Source organism: Simochromis diagramma, unplaced genomic scaffold (genome assembly GCF_900408965.1).
Source record: "Simochromis diagramma unplaced genomic scaffold, fSimDia1.1 OVJJ01000483.1, whole genome shotgun sequence".
NCBI classification, from domain to species: domain Eukaryota; kingdom Metazoa; phylum Chordata; class Actinopteri; order Cichliformes; family Cichlidae; genus Simochromis; species Simochromis diagramma.
Window position 1 is genome coordinate 6178491 of NW_024386835.1, and position 20334 is coordinate 6198824.

General features: G+C 41.1%; 1 protein-coding gene across 6 annotated transcripts in view; it reads left to right on the forward strand.

Moving 5' to 3' along the window:
• Positions 1-20334, forward strand: part of LOC120731783 (plexin-A1-like) — a 190683-nt gene that overhangs the window by 142192 nt on the left and 28157 nt on the right. For all 6 annotated transcript variants that reach the window (XM_040029020.1, XM_040029019.1, XM_040029018.1 and 3 more), the window contains exons 11-17: positions 1726-1822; positions 4447-4637; positions 10997-11148; positions 13938-14061; positions 14187-14323; positions 17015-17182; positions 19977-20070. In XM_040029020.1, the coding sequence (XP_039884954.1) occupies positions 1726-1822; positions 4447-4637; positions 10997-11148; positions 13938-14061; positions 14187-14323; positions 17015-17182; positions 19977-20070 (963 nt within the window). The remainder of the gene's footprint in view (positions 1-1725; positions 1823-4446; positions 4638-10996; positions 11149-13937; positions 14062-14186; positions 14324-17014; positions 17183-19976; positions 20071-20334) is intronic.

A 20334-nucleotide genomic window follows, 5' to 3' on the forward strand; every position in this document is an offset into this window, starting at 1 on the left:
TCACCATCTTTTTGTTGTTTTCACTCCACTTCTGAGCTTTGATCACAAATTCCAAGTATTCTCACGTCTCCTATCATTTGGCTGTTTTTTTCTTTTCTGTTTGCCCATCCACTTTGCTTTTCACACCCTACCTTATTATTTTGTACTGTGCCAAGGCTAATGTTTTGTCTTAAAAATCTAGTTGTAATGCAATAGCACTGTCTAAATTCAGAACTTACTATATCTACAGTGAGACTGTAAAAGTTGTCTCTCTTTTCTTTTTCTTTTTCTTCAGTGTTCTGTAGGCCAGCTTCCAGGTAGAGTTGCTCAAGTAAAAGTTTCAGTAGTTCACAGCTGCTAAATAAATTAGAGTGAGCCTGAAAACACATTTTGAAAGAATTTGCCTTTAAAATCAGCTCTAAGAGCAAAGTGGTATTTTTTCTGAGATGCATGGAGACGTCTTTCTTTATTCAGATATCAGCGTCTCAGCCTTCAGGGCCCGCTAAATGTAAATCATCCAATCACAAAAAAAAGTGATGAAAGAATTAATCAGCCATTCACACATTGTGACATTGCTGTGTCCTCTCATTTTCTTATCTTCTCAGTGCACATTTTTTAGTCTTTTCCTCCCTCAAATATATTCAAATTCACTGTTATTACAGATGTCAGGATAAATCTCACAGTATCACACTGGAGTGGGTGATATCACATAGTGGCAAAGTTGTAGCTAGATTCAATCTTTGAGGGCTCATAGCCCCGAGCTTGGGGCTTTCACATTGGATTTTATCACCACTCTACTAGAAGAGAAAAGTCCTGCTATCTCTCACCCAGGGGCTATTGGAGATACTGACCATACCAGAGGTAGTGAGAGGGGCTGGGCACCATTAGGTCATTATCTGGAGTCTCACCAGCCATCACTTCAACATTGCTGCTGACAACACACCCATCTTGTCATATAGTGTCTGCTTTATGTCGTGTGAAATACAGCTAACAAAAGAGACGTTAATAATGTAAAACCTGTCTCGGTCAAGTCTGTGAAGTTCTTGATGAAGATGTTGTATTTACCTCACATCAGCAGGGGTTATTGGGGAGGCGGTGTAATTTCTAAAGCTGCATTTTATTTGCTGGTGATAATTGTCATTGATAATTTATATGTTGGGAGTTTGGGCAGGGACTCATAGGAGCTCTTTTCTCCGTTACCCATTCAGTTAACACGCCGCCATCACATCACCGCTTTTGAAGCTTGTTGTCTCATTTAAAGCAATTCCGTAAAACTGATTATGCCAACGATGAGTCAATTACATTTCAACTCTTATTAGTTCAGGATGCAAAAATGAAATTAGATGAGAATATTATTGTCAGAGATATATTATGCATTTCATTCATCACTGGAATGGAATGAGTCATACAGTGATGGGGATTCCAATCTCTTAATCAACTCTGCGCTCTGCCAGGCAGCGGCGGATGTGCCGTGTGTAAAAATCACAATATAGCCTGTCTCTCATCATTCATTTTTATGGCCCTTCAACTCTGTGAGCACCGCAGGGTATGACATTACTACCAACCACTAGCTTAACTGAGTTTGCTCTTGGTATTAGCTGTGTTTTTTTTCTCCTCGCTCTTATGAATTTATTGAAAGAATTTTATTGAAAGATGGAATGTTTTCTGATGATGATGCTGATGTAAGAAAAATGTTGAATGAATGAGTATGAATTGTAATCTTGTTCTCTTTGTTTTATATTTCAGTATAATTATGAGGGCAATGACATCAGCGACCTGCCTGTCGACCTGTCTGTAGTTTGGAATGGAAACTTTGTCATTGACAACCCCTATAACATTAAAGGTGAGTAATATTAAAGGTTACTTATGGTAGGAACTGAATGTGGTTGAATGAGTTAGATTTGTCTTAGAAACCGGGAAGGAATTCAGTGTCCTGCAGTGACGTACAGCTTTTTTTTTTTTTTTTGTTTACCTTAACAATTATATTTATAACTCCAATCAGCTCACTTTATAAAGCTATGCTGTGTGTCAGTTATGTAATAATCACCCAATCATCTTTTCTACTTCATGAATGGCACATTACCCCCAAATACTACAGTCAAAAAGCAGCCATTGCTGGCCTATTGAGAGATTGAGTGGCTTCCTCCCACAGTCCAAAGACATGCATGTTAGGTTAATTGGTGGTTCTAAATTGGCCATAGCTGTGAATGCACTGGGCCCTGCAACAGACTCGTAACCTGTCCACAGCTACCTCTTGCCCTATGACAGCTGGGATAGGCTCCACCCCCACCACAACCCAGATGGATGGATTAGTGGGTGGGTGTTTTTAGTTGGTTAGCTGTTTTAAATTACCCTAGATACTGTTACATTTTGACACAATCTTACACAGTTACATATTTGAGAACCGTATCTAGATGACTCTGTGTGTATTTGTGTGTAGAAGAGGCAAAACAGTCACATTATTAAACTGTTTGTGCTAACAAAAGAGAAAAAGCACAGTTAAACACTGCACCCAAGGAATGTGCTCAAATCTTCTGTCAATGCCAGAGAGTTCACATATTCTAGTTTTGGTCATTTGTATTCACTAATGCATATATTGAATAATAATTATGTCCGTCAAGGCTCAGGTTCCACCCCACGAGACTCTTTTGTCATGGCTAATGGGTAGCAACTAGTGTCAAAGGGATCAATGTAATTGATATTTTCTCTCTCTAAATGTTTTAAATTTCAGTCTATTGAGCCACGTTTGGGATGTACAGTGTGTGCATGTTGTAGAGCAATGAGGCTAATTTCTGCTTTGTTTGCAAATTGTCCAATTTGAACAAAGCAGAAATTGGCAAGCGTCATGAGTCAAGGTGCAAAAGACCGCTACACTGTTAGTGTCTTAGGTTTACACCAACTAATATACAAAAACACATAACCCTTTGCATTTTAAACAGATTTTTACCATGTTTTGTATGCATATTGTTGCATTCTCCTGTTTGTTAATACCTTTAGTGTTGTAGGCATCCGTGTGTATCTTGACTTGTGTTATTTTAATGTGATAGTGCATAGAAGACGTATATATTTCTTTAAACTGTATTAGAGTGCATTATATTTGATTTAATGTGAAACCACACCTCATCCAGGAACCTTGGGGGGGTAATAATTAAACTCATATACATTCTCAGTGCACCACTGTGGGAGAAGACAATGAGGTCATGTCTGTTGGATATAATTACTGGTAAAAGTCTTTATAATGCTGTCTTCGTAATTATTGTGGGTTGTAAAGCACAGTGGGGGATGTAACATTATTCCCCTGCTGTGAGGTAAAGTAACATCATCGCCAGTTCGATATAGTCTGTGGATGACATGCACATTGAGTTTTGTACAACAGAGGGAGTAGCATAGTCTGCTCCTGGTTGTTACTCATTAATGTTTAAGGACACAACAAGTAATGGGTATTTTGTATGTAGTATTTAATGCCAGAATTTGCCGTTATATCTTACATGTTTGTAAGTTAGTGATTATTGCCATTTGTCACTAAGGTAACACCACATCACTCTGTGCTGTTTATTGATCGCTCTTTGTAGTCTAATTGAGCCAAGCAAGCTGTTGTAGTCTTAAATGTCAGATATTTCTCAGTATGAGTGCTGTAACTGGTCTACATGTGTTTGTACCATGTGAACAAAGGCGTGTCTGTAGTATTGTAGTCTTTACTTTGAGTGGGGCTCATCACTTTGTGCATTGTGTGTTATCTCAAATGTAACACATCAGGCAGTGACCTACAGCCTAAATATGACTCTCGTCTTCTTCTCCCTTCACTGCCAGCCACCTCTGTATTTCTCAGTGATGATAATCATCTAGTAGAGTGCAAGTGATGCTCACTCATCTTAAATACTGATAGGTTAATGTAATTAAAGGCGAGTCGTTTAGCAGCCAGTAATTGGTATAGGGTTTCTTTAAAGCTGCTCCATGACCAATGGGATTTGGGGAAGGAATAGCAGAGAAAGAGAGAGGAAAGATTTACTCTTCTGTTCCTCGTGCCTTTGGGAAATCGGGCCTTAACTCAACTTTGGCTCAGTGACACTGAAGAAGTTTTGAAATTTTATGATAAAGCTGAGGAAGTGAAAATAAAGCAATTTAATTTCATTCAAAAGAAAACTGTCAGGTTTCTTATCTGCTTATTTTAGTCTGAAAATAAGATAGTCTTTGACTGGGGGGAGTTACAATCCAGCTGATAAGCAGCAACATAAGAGACTGGTGCAAGGATTTATAAAAACAAGGAGAATATGCAAACTCCACAGAGAGGTCCCAGCTGGGAAGTAGGTCTAAACCTTCTTTGATGTCTTTGAGGCCACAGTGCTAACCACTAGCACACCCTGTCATTTCTAACATATTATATTGACTGGATGTTTTATTCACTTGGTAGCCTCAGTTCAACAGTAATAATTTCATGATGCTTCATTTCTCCCTCCTTCTCTTCAGCTCACCTGTATAAGTGCTACGCACTGAGGGATAGCTGTGGGATGTGTTTGAAGGCAAACCCCAGGTTTGAGTGCGGCTGGTGCGTTGGGGAAAAGAAGTGCTCCCTGAGACAGGAGTGTACTCCCCCAGAGAGCACTTGGATGCATGCCACAACAGGAAACAGCCGCTGTGCTCACCCCAAGATCACCAAGGTAAGACTTGATAATAATGACACATGCTTACACATATTGTATTGCAGTTAAGCATGATTCCAAGATAACAGATGGTACACGTCTGCAAATGTACCCACACATACACACAGACCCCTATATCCAGACATATAATAACTACATGCAGAGTGGGCTGTGCACAACAGAAATATTCTCTTTGATGGATACAACAAAATTGACGAGAAAAATAAAGCAGAAATAGTTTATTTTTTTGTAATTTCTCAGCTCATTATATCACAACATTTCAAAAGCCATTTTGAATTAAAACTGTTTGAGCAAAGAATGTGAATCATAAAGTGTCCACATTCATCATTAGCCCACTTTAAAAACAACATTGCATGGAACAGCTAAATTCAAGGTAAAAAGAATAGGCTTCTCCAAGCACTGCTAAAGCACACACTCACGCTGCTGATTGGTTGTTCATGACCTAGCAACTCACTGCAAACAACTCAGGGGTCTAAGAAGAGAGGCTTCACATTACATTATGTTACTTGTAAGCAGGCTATGATTGCCTCTTATGTGTTTTTTCTACAAGAATCCAAGCCAGATCATTAGTAAAAACAAATTTTTCAAAAGAGGAGCTTTGAAAAGTCTTCCTGCTCTGTGTCATTGTTTGGCCCCGGAGAGTGAAGGGGACATCCTAGGAGGGCAGACAGCAGAGAGGATAGACAACTTAGAAGCCAACGCTAAGACTGCAACAGCAACACAGATGGGCTGGCAAGGAGGAGGCAGTTCACACACTCCAAGACTGAACACACTGACGAGATCAGAGACGACGGCTTCACACAGAAGCGCACACAGACACACACATGCACCTAAATGAAGAGTCAGAGAGGGTGGTTGTCTGGAGAGAGACAAAGAGGCCGAGGATGTGGTAGTGCGTTAATTGTGTCCCGCCACGGGTGCTGAATATGTGCGTGCACATGTGCATGTGTTCATCTGACAGGCTGGCAGAGCCGAGGCGTCTAAACACCATAGCGTAACCATCTGTTGCCACTAGTAACCGTGGCGGTGGTCCTCGTCTGAGTGCGACCTGGGTCACAGTTCCTACAGCTCACCACTGGGACTAGTGCACACACACAGTGCGGTTTGAAAGCAATGTACTGCTGTGTGAGACGCGTCCTCACATTCAGCCCTCTCGTCAGTCTGTCTTCTTCCGTTTTTACTGTGTCTCCAACAGTGATTCAAACTTTCAGCCAAGCATTTCTTCCTTTAAATGTATCTCAAATAAGCTGAAGAATCATCTAAATTCTTCAACTTAAATGAGTGTGAAATATATGTTTAATATCCCTGCTCATTTCATTGATGTTGACTTGTGTGACTGAAGCCCTCAGTCCATTTCCTGTGTGACACGGGCTCGTCTCTTTGAATGTGTAATGAAGATACTGGTTAATTGGAGCTCTGGCACATAGATAAAACCATTTGCTAATGCTCCCTCTCTCTTCGTGCTCGTTTCAGTTATCTCTTTGAAACAAGCATACAGAGGCAACTGGGTTGTGTGTGCGTGCTTGCGGGAGAGAAACGGGAGGTGGTAGGGGGGTTGTGCTCACAAGCATGTGCCGTTGCATGCATATGTAGGGGTAAATCCTGCCCTTGGGCAAGATGTTGGTGGCAGTCAAAAAGCTGGCAAAGAGCTTCAAAAAGCAGCAGGAGAAGAGACGCACTGCAAGTTTGAGAATGCAGAAGAAGAGACAAAGAAGTGGAGAAGAAAGAGACACTGGGGGAAGCGTTATCACCAAGCTGCGCCGCTGGCCTCACCTCTCTTCTCCACCTTTGACATTTACAGTTTGACATTTAACGCCAAAAGAACATCTGCAGATGACAAAGAAAATCTCTCCTTTTTCATCTGCCATTTTATCTTTTTCCGCTCCCAAAGAGCATCACATTGGCCACACAAATTGAATATTATTCCACTTCTTACCAACCGTTTGGTCAAATCCCCTTTTCCCTGTTTCATCTTTTTTTTTTCTCTTTGCCCGATTCAGCCTGCTTTGTTCATTTATGCAGCATGCTAACTGCTGTGTGGCCAATAGCTGGTGGATTAACCACTAATTTCATTTGGACCAAGGAATGTGTGTTCAGCTGGGGAGGAAACACCACTGGAGACACACATGTGTGCACAACGTACACAGTAAGAGCTGTCAGAGCAGCAAGTGTTTAACTTATTTAGTGTTATTTCTGAGTGGGCTATTGTCCATTTGATATTTTTCAGTAGTGTGCGGTGTGGCCACTGTGCCACTAACAGCTTTGGCACCTAGTACTTCTCTCCAAATTCAGCAATTAATGTTTTAGGTACTAAATGATGATTTTAGACATTGTAAGAATTTGGCTGTCAAGCTGATGAAGTGCTATTTTTATTGTGCTGCGTTTTTGTGCACTGACATTGTGCACAAAGATTAATTAGTACTTCCTTCCAAGCAAGCAAATACTCCCTGTGTGTGTGTGTCTTTGAGCCTGCGCTAACACTCACACAAGCCAGCAAGACTCACAATGGTGCCCACACATTCTCAGAAGCCTCCAAATGAAAATAAAGTAAGCTACAATTTAGGTAGTCTGTATTATATTCTCAAAATGGCATCCAAAGCCACATGGATAGGGACACACACACATACTCTCTATGCCACTGTGTCCCAGTGTAGCACAGCAGTGTCCTGGTACTGGCCCTGGATGCTGCCTGGCCCTCCATTATCCATCATCTCCTGCCTGCCATCTCCTAGGGGACAGGAAGAGCATCACAGCTAGCCCTTAGAAACCAATTAAAACAATGCAGGCCATTCCAGTCTGTATGTGTGGGAGGGTTGCATTTTTAGGGTTTTAGCACGTGGTAAGCTTGTGTGCTCCATGTGTTTATGTGTGAGTGTTTCTTGATGTTGTATATGTAATAAAGTGCATAAATGGATCTGATGGCCAATCATTTCTCCCTCATGTACTGCTTTAGTGGTTTTTGCCTTTGCCAGTTTTCTTTATGTACTATCTCTTTTTTTCTAGCTAGTCACATTTGTTTTTCTCATCCTTTATGGTTTTTTGGCAACACTTTTTTTTTAAATTTCCATCCCTTCCACCGACTATTTCCTCTATCTATTAACTATTCAGTATTTTTCATTTTCCTTTCCCTTATTTTGAATCTCATCCTTTGGTCTCATTGTTCCCTTACCTTCTATCTTCCTTACCCTCTTGCTTGCACCTCCTTATTATCCGTATAGAGATAGATATTGTTCTGTTTACGGGTGTTGATTGACCATGCTTCTGTGATTTGCTGATTGTATTTTGGAGCTAAAAAGTAAGCCCCCACTGTTACAAAAATAGGAGTATTTACCCACTGTTGGGTAAATACTTACCGTGCTCATTCATAAAGGGGAGGATTGTAACTGGATGTCAGCCACGATGATGTCCTAATTAAGCTCGTGTACTTGTTTAATGATCAGAGTTCAGCCAGAGGGATATAATTGGCCCCGATGTGATTCTGACTTCTGACACAGATTTGTTCCTGTTCTGTAAGGCTACACATCTTCAGAGCTAATATTATTTGACTCAGTCACATGGAAACATTTAACGTTTAAAAACCTATTTGATCCCTCTCTTCTTTCACGTCATTGCCTCTATCAGATTGCTTGTGAGTTTTTGTTTTTGAAAGCCTTTCATATCACAGATAAACTCTGGAAGCCTTACACCATGTTCATATCATCTCCCCCCGTGTCCCTTGCCCGTTTTCCCCCTTCCCCCTCCTCCTCCTCTAATTTGCAGATGCTATCTGTGCACTGCTTCTTAGCCAGCCACAATAGGCCTGACATAAAGCCTCAAATACATCGGGACAAGTCAGCCACAAAGAGAAAAAAGCGAGTATGAATGAGTGTAGAGCGTTATGATGGTGAGAGGAGAATAGAGCGAGTGTTTAGGCTGGTGGCTTTTATCAAAAAGGGCGCTTTGTTTGTGTTGTTTGGTTGTGGATGGAACAACGTGCATGTGTGTATGCGTCTCACTCTGTGTCTTTGTGTGTCTATGTGCTTGATAAGCCAGTGCTTATAGAGAAAGAGAGGTTGATTACCATATCTAAAGATTGTGACTGAGCACTGCTGCATGCCAGTCATTCTTTTGTCTCCAGCTAAAATATATACATTTGGGCACACTGTCAAAGACGGAGACAGAGACTGAAATAAAAGACACAAGTTCAAGATGGAGTGCCAGCTGATAAATGGCCATTAATTAATATGTGCAGCATTTCATTTCTGGCTTGCATGACACTGGGCTTTGTTCCCATTGTGTGTTTGTATTAGTGGTTTTCTAAACACCTGTGGCTTTTACTAACCTGCCACCTTTTCCATAGTGTTAGACTGGGTATCATTGTAGCGCCAGGTGGGGAAATATTTGAGTGGGTTGAGAGGTTAATCTAATTAATCTGTAAGACTGTAGATAAGCTTTAAAGAAGCTGAATATTGCAGAACATATTTTCATTGTTGGCATGGTGTCAGTAAGATTGATACTGTTATTATGTCTGAGTGGTAAAAATGAAGCTACGACTGCTGCTTAGCTTGGTACAAAGACTGAATACAAGATGTGGCAGCTGCAATGGCTCTACCTATTGCCATGTTATAATATTTCTGTTTTACACAAACAAGCCATAATATGTTAATTAGTGACTTATGGTGCTGATAGCTGGATTTTGTAATGATTTAGATATCTGAGCTGGCTTTTTTCCCACCACCTTTGTTCTTTATGCTGTGCTAAGCTAACTGGCTGCTGATAGTATTTCCTAAACTATTAAATTATTTCTTTTACAAACCTGAATATTTGAATACATTATCCCTGCTGTCACCTTTTCCAGCACTTGGTGTATTCCCATCCTTTTTAAAAAAAATAGATTTGTGAAGTATGCGATACACACAATGTTTCTGCTCTTAAGAGCTGTATTTATTTGACAGTTCTGCACAGGTAGCAGTCCGTTCCGATCCAGCGCTCTCTCCCGCTCGACTCTGCCGTCACATATAGACAAACAGAAAGAAGACACTGTCATCACACAATCGCCACCACCTGTGGCTCACCTGCCTCCCAATACCGCCCCCTTGAGCTCACTGCACCACTCCTCCCCTGCAGCTGCGCCAGGGACCACACCTCCGCCACAAGATTAAATGTGTAAATTTATTAAAGCAAAGGACTAGTCGCACCACTTTTAAAGATGGCAAAGGTTTTGACCACAGTCACTTAATTTCACTAGAATCACTGTCATTAAAGGATTTCTTCATAGAGAAAAAGTAAATTTGCACAGCATAAGGTTCAGCTTTAGCGAAGCTTGACAAATGAATCAAACTGTTAATGAATCTTCGTGACAGTGCTGACCTTTGAAGGAACAAAGAGTGATATGGAGGTCAAATTGAGTGAGTTGACATAGCGGCACACGGTTTTCAGTAATTTGTTGGATGGCACAAATATTAACCGTTTTAAGTCAGTGTTTCACCAGGCTTCCAGCGCCACCTCTAAAGACTTACAAGTGGAGCGGCCCATATTCTAGTTGTTGGTGACCGTTGAACTGTCCAATCAAATAAAACATACGGGAGACTGGTCACTGTTTTACCCCTTTGTTTCAATGTTGACATGTTTGTCCGTGTCTTTGTAGAGCTTTGTGTGCCACACAGCAACTTTTTTCTACACCAAGCAGAAGATTTCTGTGTTTAAAAAAAAAAAAAAAAAAAAGCAGGATTCATAATCAATCTTATTTTTTTTTTTTTTTTTTTTTTTTTTTTTTTTGTGTGTGGCAACTTACACCCCCACTCCATGACATCCAACCACTAATGTCTCCCCCAATAACCCCCCTCCCTGTTGCAACAAATGACCCCACTGCCCCGCCGTGTTCTAATCCAATTAGCTTTAGCCCTAATTATACTAGTAAAGACTGATTACCATTGTCTGCATTGGGGCTGAATGAATAGAGCCATGATTAGCGACTAGGCTAGCCTCGGGTAGCCATTAGCACCTCCGTACACCTGTCACAGACCTCTAGGGGGAAAAAAAAAGCAGAAACCAGGGGTCACTATGTGTTCTAATTGTATTCAGCCTATAAATCTTCACAACATTAAAAGAGGGACGTAAGTGAGGGCTTGATGGGTAGGTCCAGGTTAAGTGTGCGAGTTGGCAAGTTGTGAATGTTTGACTGAATTGAGGTGGAGTTAATGGATTCAAGGTCATTTTTCATCGTGCATAATGAGGTAGCAAGAATGTAATTCATGCAGAATGAAACATGACCATAATGACCTAAGTAAACTGCCATTCATGCTTAAACACAATATATACGCCACATGTGTTGTTCTGCTTCACTTATGTCCTCCTTTCTTTGGTCTACCACCCAGTTGTATCCTGAGACTGGGCCCAGACAGGGAGGAACCATGCTGACCATCACTGGTGAGAACCTGGGTCTACAATTCAAAGACATCCAGAATGGAGTCCGTATCGGCAAAGTGGCGTGCAACCCTCAGGAGGACGAATACATTAGCGCTGAGCAGTACGTTGGCATTGTCTCTTTCTTCACCCTGTTACACCCACTGATTTTAAACCTCACTCTTTCTAAAACTCATTGCTTTCTTTTTTGTCTTGTCCCCTATTGTTGTGACACTGAGTGCTAAGCACAGCGCTGTGACTCTCTCAGACCTTTGTTTCATAAAACCTTCAAAGGTTAAATGCTGTTTTCCACTAACAGACAAAACCAATTCCTCACAAATAGCCTCAAGCTGTGCATGGTGCTGCTACTTTCTGTACATGTTCAGTCCGAGTAACTCTGACAGCAACTTGAATAAAACCTTTTCAACTCAACTAATGCTCAGGTCAGGTCAAGCAGCATTGAAATACCTCATATAACTCGCCTCATTAGGATTAATTTGACCCATTTTTAGATATAAGTGGATTTAATATTATCAAAAGTGTGCAATATACATCTACTGAAAGCTATTCTTCATGAAAGGTTGTCATGTGAACACTCTAATTAAGTTATGTTTACTGTTTTCTGGGAAATGGTGAAGTACAGCAGATTGCACAGATGTAATTTAACTCCCATTTAATAACTGCAGTTGTATATCCTGGGTAGAACTCAGAGTAATGAATAACAGTCATGTTCAGTTTATGACTGAGCTCTTTGTTTTAACCGTTAACAGGGTGCCTCTTTGAAAAAATGTTCTTTATTTCACGTGTAAACGATATCATGTGAATCATTAATTAAATTACATTCAGAATAAGAAGAAATCTGGGGCACTGTCACACTGGCAGTGCCCCATTATAGCTCCTCCAAATACTGGGGCAATGAAATTACAAGATGAGTCCCACTTTCTCTTTTATGTTGTATTCATCTAAGCAGACAAGATACATTTTCTGATGAGGAAAGAATTGGTGAAGCTCGTCACAGTTGGAGGCGTCCTCAATATTCTGTTTCCAACCATGTTGCTGTCATTGTACAAAAATGCCCCATTTGCTGAGTTTTGCAGCACAGTCCCAGCAGACTTGGTTTTCTTTCTGCCACCCTCGCTAAGAAGAAACCAGAAGAAATGTGACTTTGATGGTTTGACAGTCAGGAAAACAGAATGCTGTTCCACACTCACTAGTGGGTTTAGAGTAGCGTAGTGACATGTCAGTCTTGATTTATAATTTATAAACTCGTGTGTTGTTTTGTTCAGACAGAGCGGAGCAGTTTTACATTTACTTCTATCACGAGGCCGTGCTGTAGCCTAACTTTTTTTTTTTTTCAAACATGTTCATTTTCTCCAAGTGATCACATCCAAACGTCAAGATGGTGACGTTTAACCCGGCCAGCTCAATAATGCTGCTTTTGGCCTGTTGCCATAGCACCCGCAGGAAGAGGAGGGCGCGGTTAGCAGTTAGGCTGTCATGCTAATTAAAAGTGATGTTAGCCATACGGTGCCATTAGTGTCCCGTTTGCACTAGTCATTCCTGTGACCCCATCAGAGCCATAGCACAGAAAACAAGACGGGGTCACAGCATAGACAGCACAGGTCAAAGGTCAGCTGCGAAAGACAAGAGGATGTGCAATGACTGTTGGGCAAAACGTAGACACCTTGTTCTCACTCTGGCTTTCTGCTTCTGCCACCTCTTCTACATCAGTTTCTATGATTGGAAAGAATTGGATTGCAAGGAAGTGTGGCCTTTCCCCACCTAAGTCATCAAATATTCACTACATGGTTTAACTTCACTTTGAGAAAAGTAAATCATTGCCAGCAGTGAAGAAAAACAGAACCTAAGCTCCCTCTTTTTATTGCCTTATTAGTAGTTACTATGTGACAATTTGACATATGTTTAATTTTTTAACATTCTACATTCCACCAAAGTTATTTGATTGAGTGAGGCATAATTTATGTTGTTGTCATCTTAGCTAATGTACTTTCTAACCACGTAATACCAGCTCAGTGTAGCCACCTGTCATCTGGGCAATAATGATGCAAGCGGAGCTGCATTCCTAACTGAGATTTGTCCAGCATTTTAATCATGGCCTCTGTCATAGCAGGAGGACAGCGAATAAATGAAAGGCAAAGTAAAAACAATGGAAACGCACAGCATCGCAATGTGAAATTCATTGTTGCGGCCGCGATGCAGTTGCCATGGCCACCTGCAGGGTGGATGGAAGCAGGAGACTTAATAACTCATCTCAGGGAGGGGAAGCTGAGGTGATGTGTAGGATATGAGCTTGTTCAATTAATCAAGCTCTTTCCCTTTATCCCTCTCTCCTTCTTACTTCTTTCTTTCTCCTTTCTTCTCTGACTCCCTCCTTCCTTTGCGCTCTCGTGCTTTCTCTCTGTCTCATTCGTGCGCTCTAGCTAATTAACATTCAACTATGTCTCCAGTGGGTGAAACATGAAATGAGTGTGTGTGTGCGTGTGTTCTCCCTGTGGGCTACACCACCATTCCTCCCCATGTTCAATCATTTCTCCTGTGGATTTTCATTTGGCTAGCCAGCGCCCAAGGCCAAGTGCGCAGCTTATGGTTCTACAATACACGCTAATGCATGAACACACACAGAAAAGCCTTTAGTTTCGTAGCAGTTCACATTATCTCTAATAGAACATTTGGTCTGTTTTTGTTATTTTTTATGAATAAGATGGAAACTAATGAAACACTTCACTCATAAATATCTGAATGCTTTTGTGATTAGACAGAGCAGAAAAGAAGTATTCCTCATTTTTTCCTGTCCCTTTTTTTTGACCAAGTTGTCACACTATTAAGCAAACACTGAAACTGAAAACATTCACTCGTTTACATAGTGATAAACTTTTTTCCTCTTGTTTTCAGGATTGTGTGTCGGCTAAATGATGCAACAGGTTACAGAGTGCAGGAGGCTCAGGTGGAAGTGTGTGTCAGAGACTGTAGTCACCCCGACTACAAAACAGTCTCAAGCAAGGCCTTCACTTTTGTGGTAAATGTTGTTGGTGTATATTACAGCTGTGTTTTTGGATGATTTTAACACATGTATTTGGCAGCCACAGTCCAGTCGATAAGTGACGCTTAACTTGCTTGGCCTCTGTCTGTGTCCCTCTTTAGTCCCCATATTTTTCACGAGTCCATCCTTCCACCGGGCCGCTATCTGGAGGAACAAGGATCACTATTGATGGCAGTCATCTCAACGCGGGCAGCGCTGTGTCTGTGAAGATTGGACTTCACCCCTGCCGTTTCGAGAGGTGAGTTAATCCAGAGTGCTTGGAGTATCTACAGTATATTCTTTTAGTTCAAGTGTTTCAACCTGAAGATTTTTTGGGGGGGCAGTTTACAATGAAGTCACAGAACTCTTGTTTATGTAAGGTTTTTATAGAGGCTGATTTTTCTAAGAAAATGACAGTTTAAATTTGTGTTGTGCTGCTGTGGAGGCAGGAGACCATGTTGATTAAAGCTCTCCAAACAGTGATGAACCATTTGGCTGTTTAAGATGTTGTAACAAATGTTTGCAGATTTACTACTGATTTACTGGGTTAAAGTGTAGCTGTTTTATTTCTGCTCTTTAGACAAATAATAGCCATGTAATGCAGAATATTTTGCCTACATCTGCTACTGTTTTTTGCCAACTTTTCCCACCGTTTGCTGGGTTTAGTAATTGTAGTTATTCCCTGTTTTTAATGTATGACATTCTTCCCTGGTCAGTGCCTTCGATTTGTGCAGGACTAGCAAAAGCAGCGAGTAACAGGATGACCTGCAGTGCTATAATTCCCAGCAGGATGACAGTGTAGCCTTTCCCAGTGAAGCCGATATCGTTTCACTTCTGCTGTGGATGGCTTAAGTGCATGGCCCACATTTTCTCAAAGATATGACTATAATTTAAAAGGAATGATATGGTGTTGCTGGTAATTGGTAACTTACATTTTGCTGCTTCGAACCGATGTTTGAAATATGTAATTTTTCTCCCACCTTTTTAGTTTTTGGAATGATCTTTCTCTGCTATCTTCACTTGTCACTCAGTCTGCAAGAGGTTGTGTTTGGATTTCAAGGAGAGGAGACATTGATCCAATTTGATATGACTCTAATTCCCCTAGCCAAGAACTCCATTGTTTCTTTGAGTCTCTTGCTGGCAGACTCACAAAAAACTGGGCTCTGAACTAAATCCAATCATGTATGGTGTCTGGCAGATGGCACAAGAAAACATCACAGAAAAGATTGTTAGTTCCCTAAAACAATTGCATATATACTGAAAAGGTTTATCTGATGGAAGCTTCCTTATGGAGGTTATGTTTGTCAGATAGGAAGTGGTATAGGAATACTCCTTGTTTCCACTTTTCTTGTTTCTTTGCTTTAGAGTGGTGTTTTTTTATTGTAGTGGTTCCGTTCTCTCAGGCAACAAGTGACAGGTTAAACTAATAAGCTTGGACCCATCAAGTTCTTTTTATATCATATCAAAAGCAAAAGTAGAGGCCAATTTAAAGCTCTGTAGCACATCCCGAGAAAGGTGAACATAATAGTCTTGGCCTTTCATTCACTGAGCAGCAATAACCTTTATGGCCAAAGTAATGAACTGGTTGAGTCTATCTCTTTAATGTGTCTTTGTATTCAGTGGGGCCTCTGCTTTAATCAAAACCTATTTACCCCGAGTCACTCATCCTCTTATCTCCCTGTGCAACCCCTTTTCTTTCCTTTTTCCTTTCTATGTCCCCTTCTGGCTTCTTTTGTGTGGCCGCAACCTTGTCAAAAATACGTACGCGGCACCACTGGCACTCTTGACGGTGACAGCGTTGTGAAAACTGTTTCCATGGAAACACAGCACTAGTGGAATGTGAAAAACCTTTTTTTTTTTTTTTTTTTTTTTTTTTCATTCGTCCTTCAGTTTTTCCCGTCTGTCTTCATCCCCTCTTCAGCAGCCTTTCCCTCTGAGGACCCTGTAAAAGGAAATAAAATAAAATTTCCTCCTGGGACAAAGACCCCCAATATGTCCGTTCTTGTTCAGTTGCCAAACCCCACCCAAAATCCCAGCAAAGACGCAAAAATGGATTTTTGTTCTTTCATCTTCTCCATCTTCTGTTTTATGTGGATTTTATTTCCACAGCGGATAGTGGGGGAGGATCTGTGTACAGATCAGCTTGCTCTTCTCATGTTCAAAATTTCATACTGTCCCACCTGCCTCCGTGTCTGCACCACTCATACGCGCATCCTTTTGCACATTCTTTGAGTGCTTTGTAGGGCGTTAGCAGACGTCGACTGACACAAAAAGCATACTTGCACCCCGAGTAAGTGTTAATCTTCTGCCTGTGAACAGCATTTATATGGAAATTCACAAACCCTCTACACAGTACACTTGATCAACACACTGTGCACGTACACAGGTATGCCCACATAGGTTGCCATCCCCACCGCTTCTCTTCCAGCAGTGTCTTCCCTCGATGGGGAGGGGAAAGTGGAATGAGCCAGTGGAGTGGAGCACAAAGTTTCTGGCAGCAGCGCAAAGTTTCACAGCAGGTCACAGCTGGCTGGCTGTCTGCAAGGGAGGGAGTTACATCACACAGAGAGACAACCAGCCTGATCTGCCACTTCAGATCTGTTAGCCAGAGAAAGCAAAGGAGGGAAGGAGAGACAGACAGAGAGGGAGAGTGTGAGGGCTTTGAAGTACAACAGTGTATGATTCAGGCTGACGAAACCAGGGCTGGACAGACTGAAAGATGTTGGCCTTGTGGATATATGACAGTCACCGCCGTGTCTGTGTTACAAGTAATTAAAAGGATGAACAAGAGTTTCCTTCCTGTGTAATTGTGTTTTTCTGTTTGGGGTGCCTAAAAACTCATTGTTTCCAGGAACTATTAGTATTAATCCTTAACTCAATCACTATGAGACACACCTTAGCATGTGACTTCCTTTTCTCTTGTCTTCTCTTATATCTCCCTCACTTTCAGGCGGAGCGCCAAGGAGATAGTATGTGTAACCCCAGCAGGCCAGGCCACGGGCCAGACACCTGTCATGGTGGACATAAATGCTGCTGAGCTGAGAAACCCAGAGGTCAAGTTCAGCTACACAGAAGATCCTACTATCCTGAAGATCGAGCCTGACTGGAGTATTGCCAGGTAAGGAACCAATCAGAGCTTTTCCCTGTGCTGCTTCCAGGACAACATGGTTGAACATTTTGGATTCATGTTTGTCTTTTTGTTTTTCTGTGTTGTATAGAAGAGCAAAGATAATGCATTGTTATATTTGAGTTATCAATTAATTCTCATTGTTTACATAGTGTCTCCCACCCTGAAGGTGATAAACACTGAATATTTTAGAGCACTTGTTAGAAAGTGGAGGTGTATTGTCATGAGTTACTGTATTTTTAATGTTTTGCTCACTCGTTCATATGGCGAACTATCAAACATTCACTGTATAATGCATCAGCATATCATGTGATGATTTACTTATCTATAATTTATATCAATACAGTGTTTTATCTACAATTCTGCTTGATGAACCTAGATCTACAGAACAAAACAAATACAAACGCATGAAAACATTATTAATCACCGGTGATGACTAGAGCAAATTATTGGCTTTTTTTCAACTACTCTGAAATGTGAACTTTGTGGAGAGCGTATTCCCTCTCCGTTGTCACACTTGTTTTACTTTTCTAAACATATTATTTATTCAGTTTATCTTTATGTTTCTAAAGCAAATCTTTGAGAGCAGGAACAGCAGTCAAGGAGACTCCTGATGCAGTGCTGCTAGTTGATGAGCTGCAGCAGAGATGTATCTGTAAATATTACTTGACTTACTGAAATGAGTCTACATAGCCACAGGAAGATTTCCTCTTCAAACACAAGCTGTGTTGTGGAGAGAGAGGGGGGGAAAAAAAGCATCCACATGCTAATGGGCTTACTAGCATGACCTAGAAACTCCCATACTTCTCAGCTGAGAAATGAAGCCAGCAAACACACCAAAACACACTCACACTGTTGACTCTCTCATTTACTTCAAACATACTGTAGTGGTTCCAATTATTTTGTCACATGTGTAAGTTTTGGTAGGTGTTGTCCTGCTGCTTTTACTTAAAATGACTAAATAAAAGTTAATTTACAGCTCTGAAAACATGTTCAAAAGTAAATCCTGAATGAAAAACCAATAAACATTGCATCTCATAATCTAAACACAGTTGCTCCAAGATGCTCAGCAAGTTAAATAATGTTCGCCTTTCGTTCAGATTTGTCAGTATTAAGTTGTTTTTCAAAAGTAACTCTACTTTGTGCAGACAGTTCACATAAAAAGCTTTTCAGGATAAGTCATAGTAAATTATCTTATATCTCAGATATTTATTTTGAAGTATCAGCTCTTACTCCACTTCTTACTTCTAAATCTTTCATCATGTGAAATAGGTGTAAGTGGAAAAGGAGTCTAATTTGGAGTGGAATGAATGAAAGGTTGAGGATAGGAGAAAGCACTGTCGTCAGCCTTGGGGCTAAATGACCTTAACAATCGGCTTGTGTTTGGTGTTTCAGTCAGTGCTTCCCAGAGTAGGAGTCGCATGCTTCTCTGGGCCATTTGTGTTTTTCGTTTTTTTTTTTTTTTTTTTTTTAATTTATCAAGCTATGCTGTCGCTGTGTCCCCTTTGGTGACCCTCTTCCTGGAGCTCTTGCAAAGAGTGCTCATTCTCACAAATTTGACTACAGAGTTTTTTGTTCTCACTCTTTCAGGAGGAGTTTCTTGGATTAACCGCACACATACATGGCTTTGTAGCAGTTGCAGGACACTACAGGATGTTTACACAGAGTAGGACAGTGTACACAGTACATCATGTAGTTTGCACTATATCTATGGAAATGATGATCCTCATAGAAATAGTCTTACCGCAGACGGACTTTTTTGCGTTGCCTTATACCTCGACAACAGAATTTTCTGTTCTTCCATCAACACGTGAAACTAACTGTAAAACATAAAAATAACTTTGCCCACTTTTTACAGCAGACACTGATCAGCCTCATTTAGTACCTTTAAGTCTCTGAAAAGCGGTAAACTTTCTCGCCTCAGGCAGTTTTCTCGTCCTCCTAGCTCCTCAAGCCCCATCACCCTCTGAGGGATAGTGTTACTTCAGGCCCCGAGACTGCCCTCACCTCCATACCTGCACTTGCTTCCTGTTCAACTGTTTCACTTAAACAGTGCTGTGGCACTTCTTTTTTTGAGTCCTAGCCTTTTGCAAAATGTGTGAAATATGATTGAGTATATGATTTGTATTTTTATGCGTGTGTCTTTGTGTACACACAATAGCTGTGTGTTGCTTCTCTACTCCAGCTTTCTATGCTAGTTGTATGCTAACTTATTTAGCTCCTGTCACAACACCTCACATCAGATAAAGGTTCAGCATCGCAGGCCAGCAGAGGCTGACGAGAAGGCATTGTAGGGGAATAGGCCCCACACCCGTATTAGCCATGTCTCTACTATTCAGCGTCACATAGATCTGAATAGGTCACAGGTGTAAAGGTTACAGAAAATGTCAGATCACTGACACTGTTGCTTTGCCATGTATATCTCATACCGCTTTGCAGTTTCGGTACACTCTGATAATGTCCCCTGGGTCTCAGGCTGGTATTGGGAGGCCAGAAGCTTCAGGTTCTCATGGGTAATGCTACAAAGTTACCTGTTCTTTACTGCAGCCTGTGTAGCTGTTTAAACACACTTTGAACATCAGAGAAATCATTTCCTTAAAGTCAGCCTCCATGATTAAGTGAGTGAAAGACTACAGCAGGAGTGACTATGTGGCAAATGGTGAATCACCAACTAGAGGACACTCTTTGCTCCCACAGAGAATGTATTATATTTTTTATTGGTTGTTTGTTTTCTCCTTTTGTCTTGATTAACTTTATGTTCATCTTTCTTTTATTTTTTTTTTAGTGGAGGAACCAAGTTGACCATTACTGGAACTAATCTGGCCACCATCAAGGAGCCGAAAATGAGAGCCAAGTACGGAGCTGCCAAGTCGGAAAATGTGAGTGCTTGCACACCTGTAAACACTTTATTTCACATTATAAATGCATTGATTGGACAAGTAAGGTGGACTAAAGCCCATATAGACTGCAGGTCTCTCATTCACACTGTCTTGATGCTGGCTCCCTCTCCTTATCCATGGAAAAAAAGGTGATAACGCGCGCACACACACTCCTGGGACACAGACTCACACACCTGACCCATCGGTCAACCAGCCAAGGGCCCATTTTCTGTTTGTTTTTGATGTTGAATTTCCTTTTAGCAG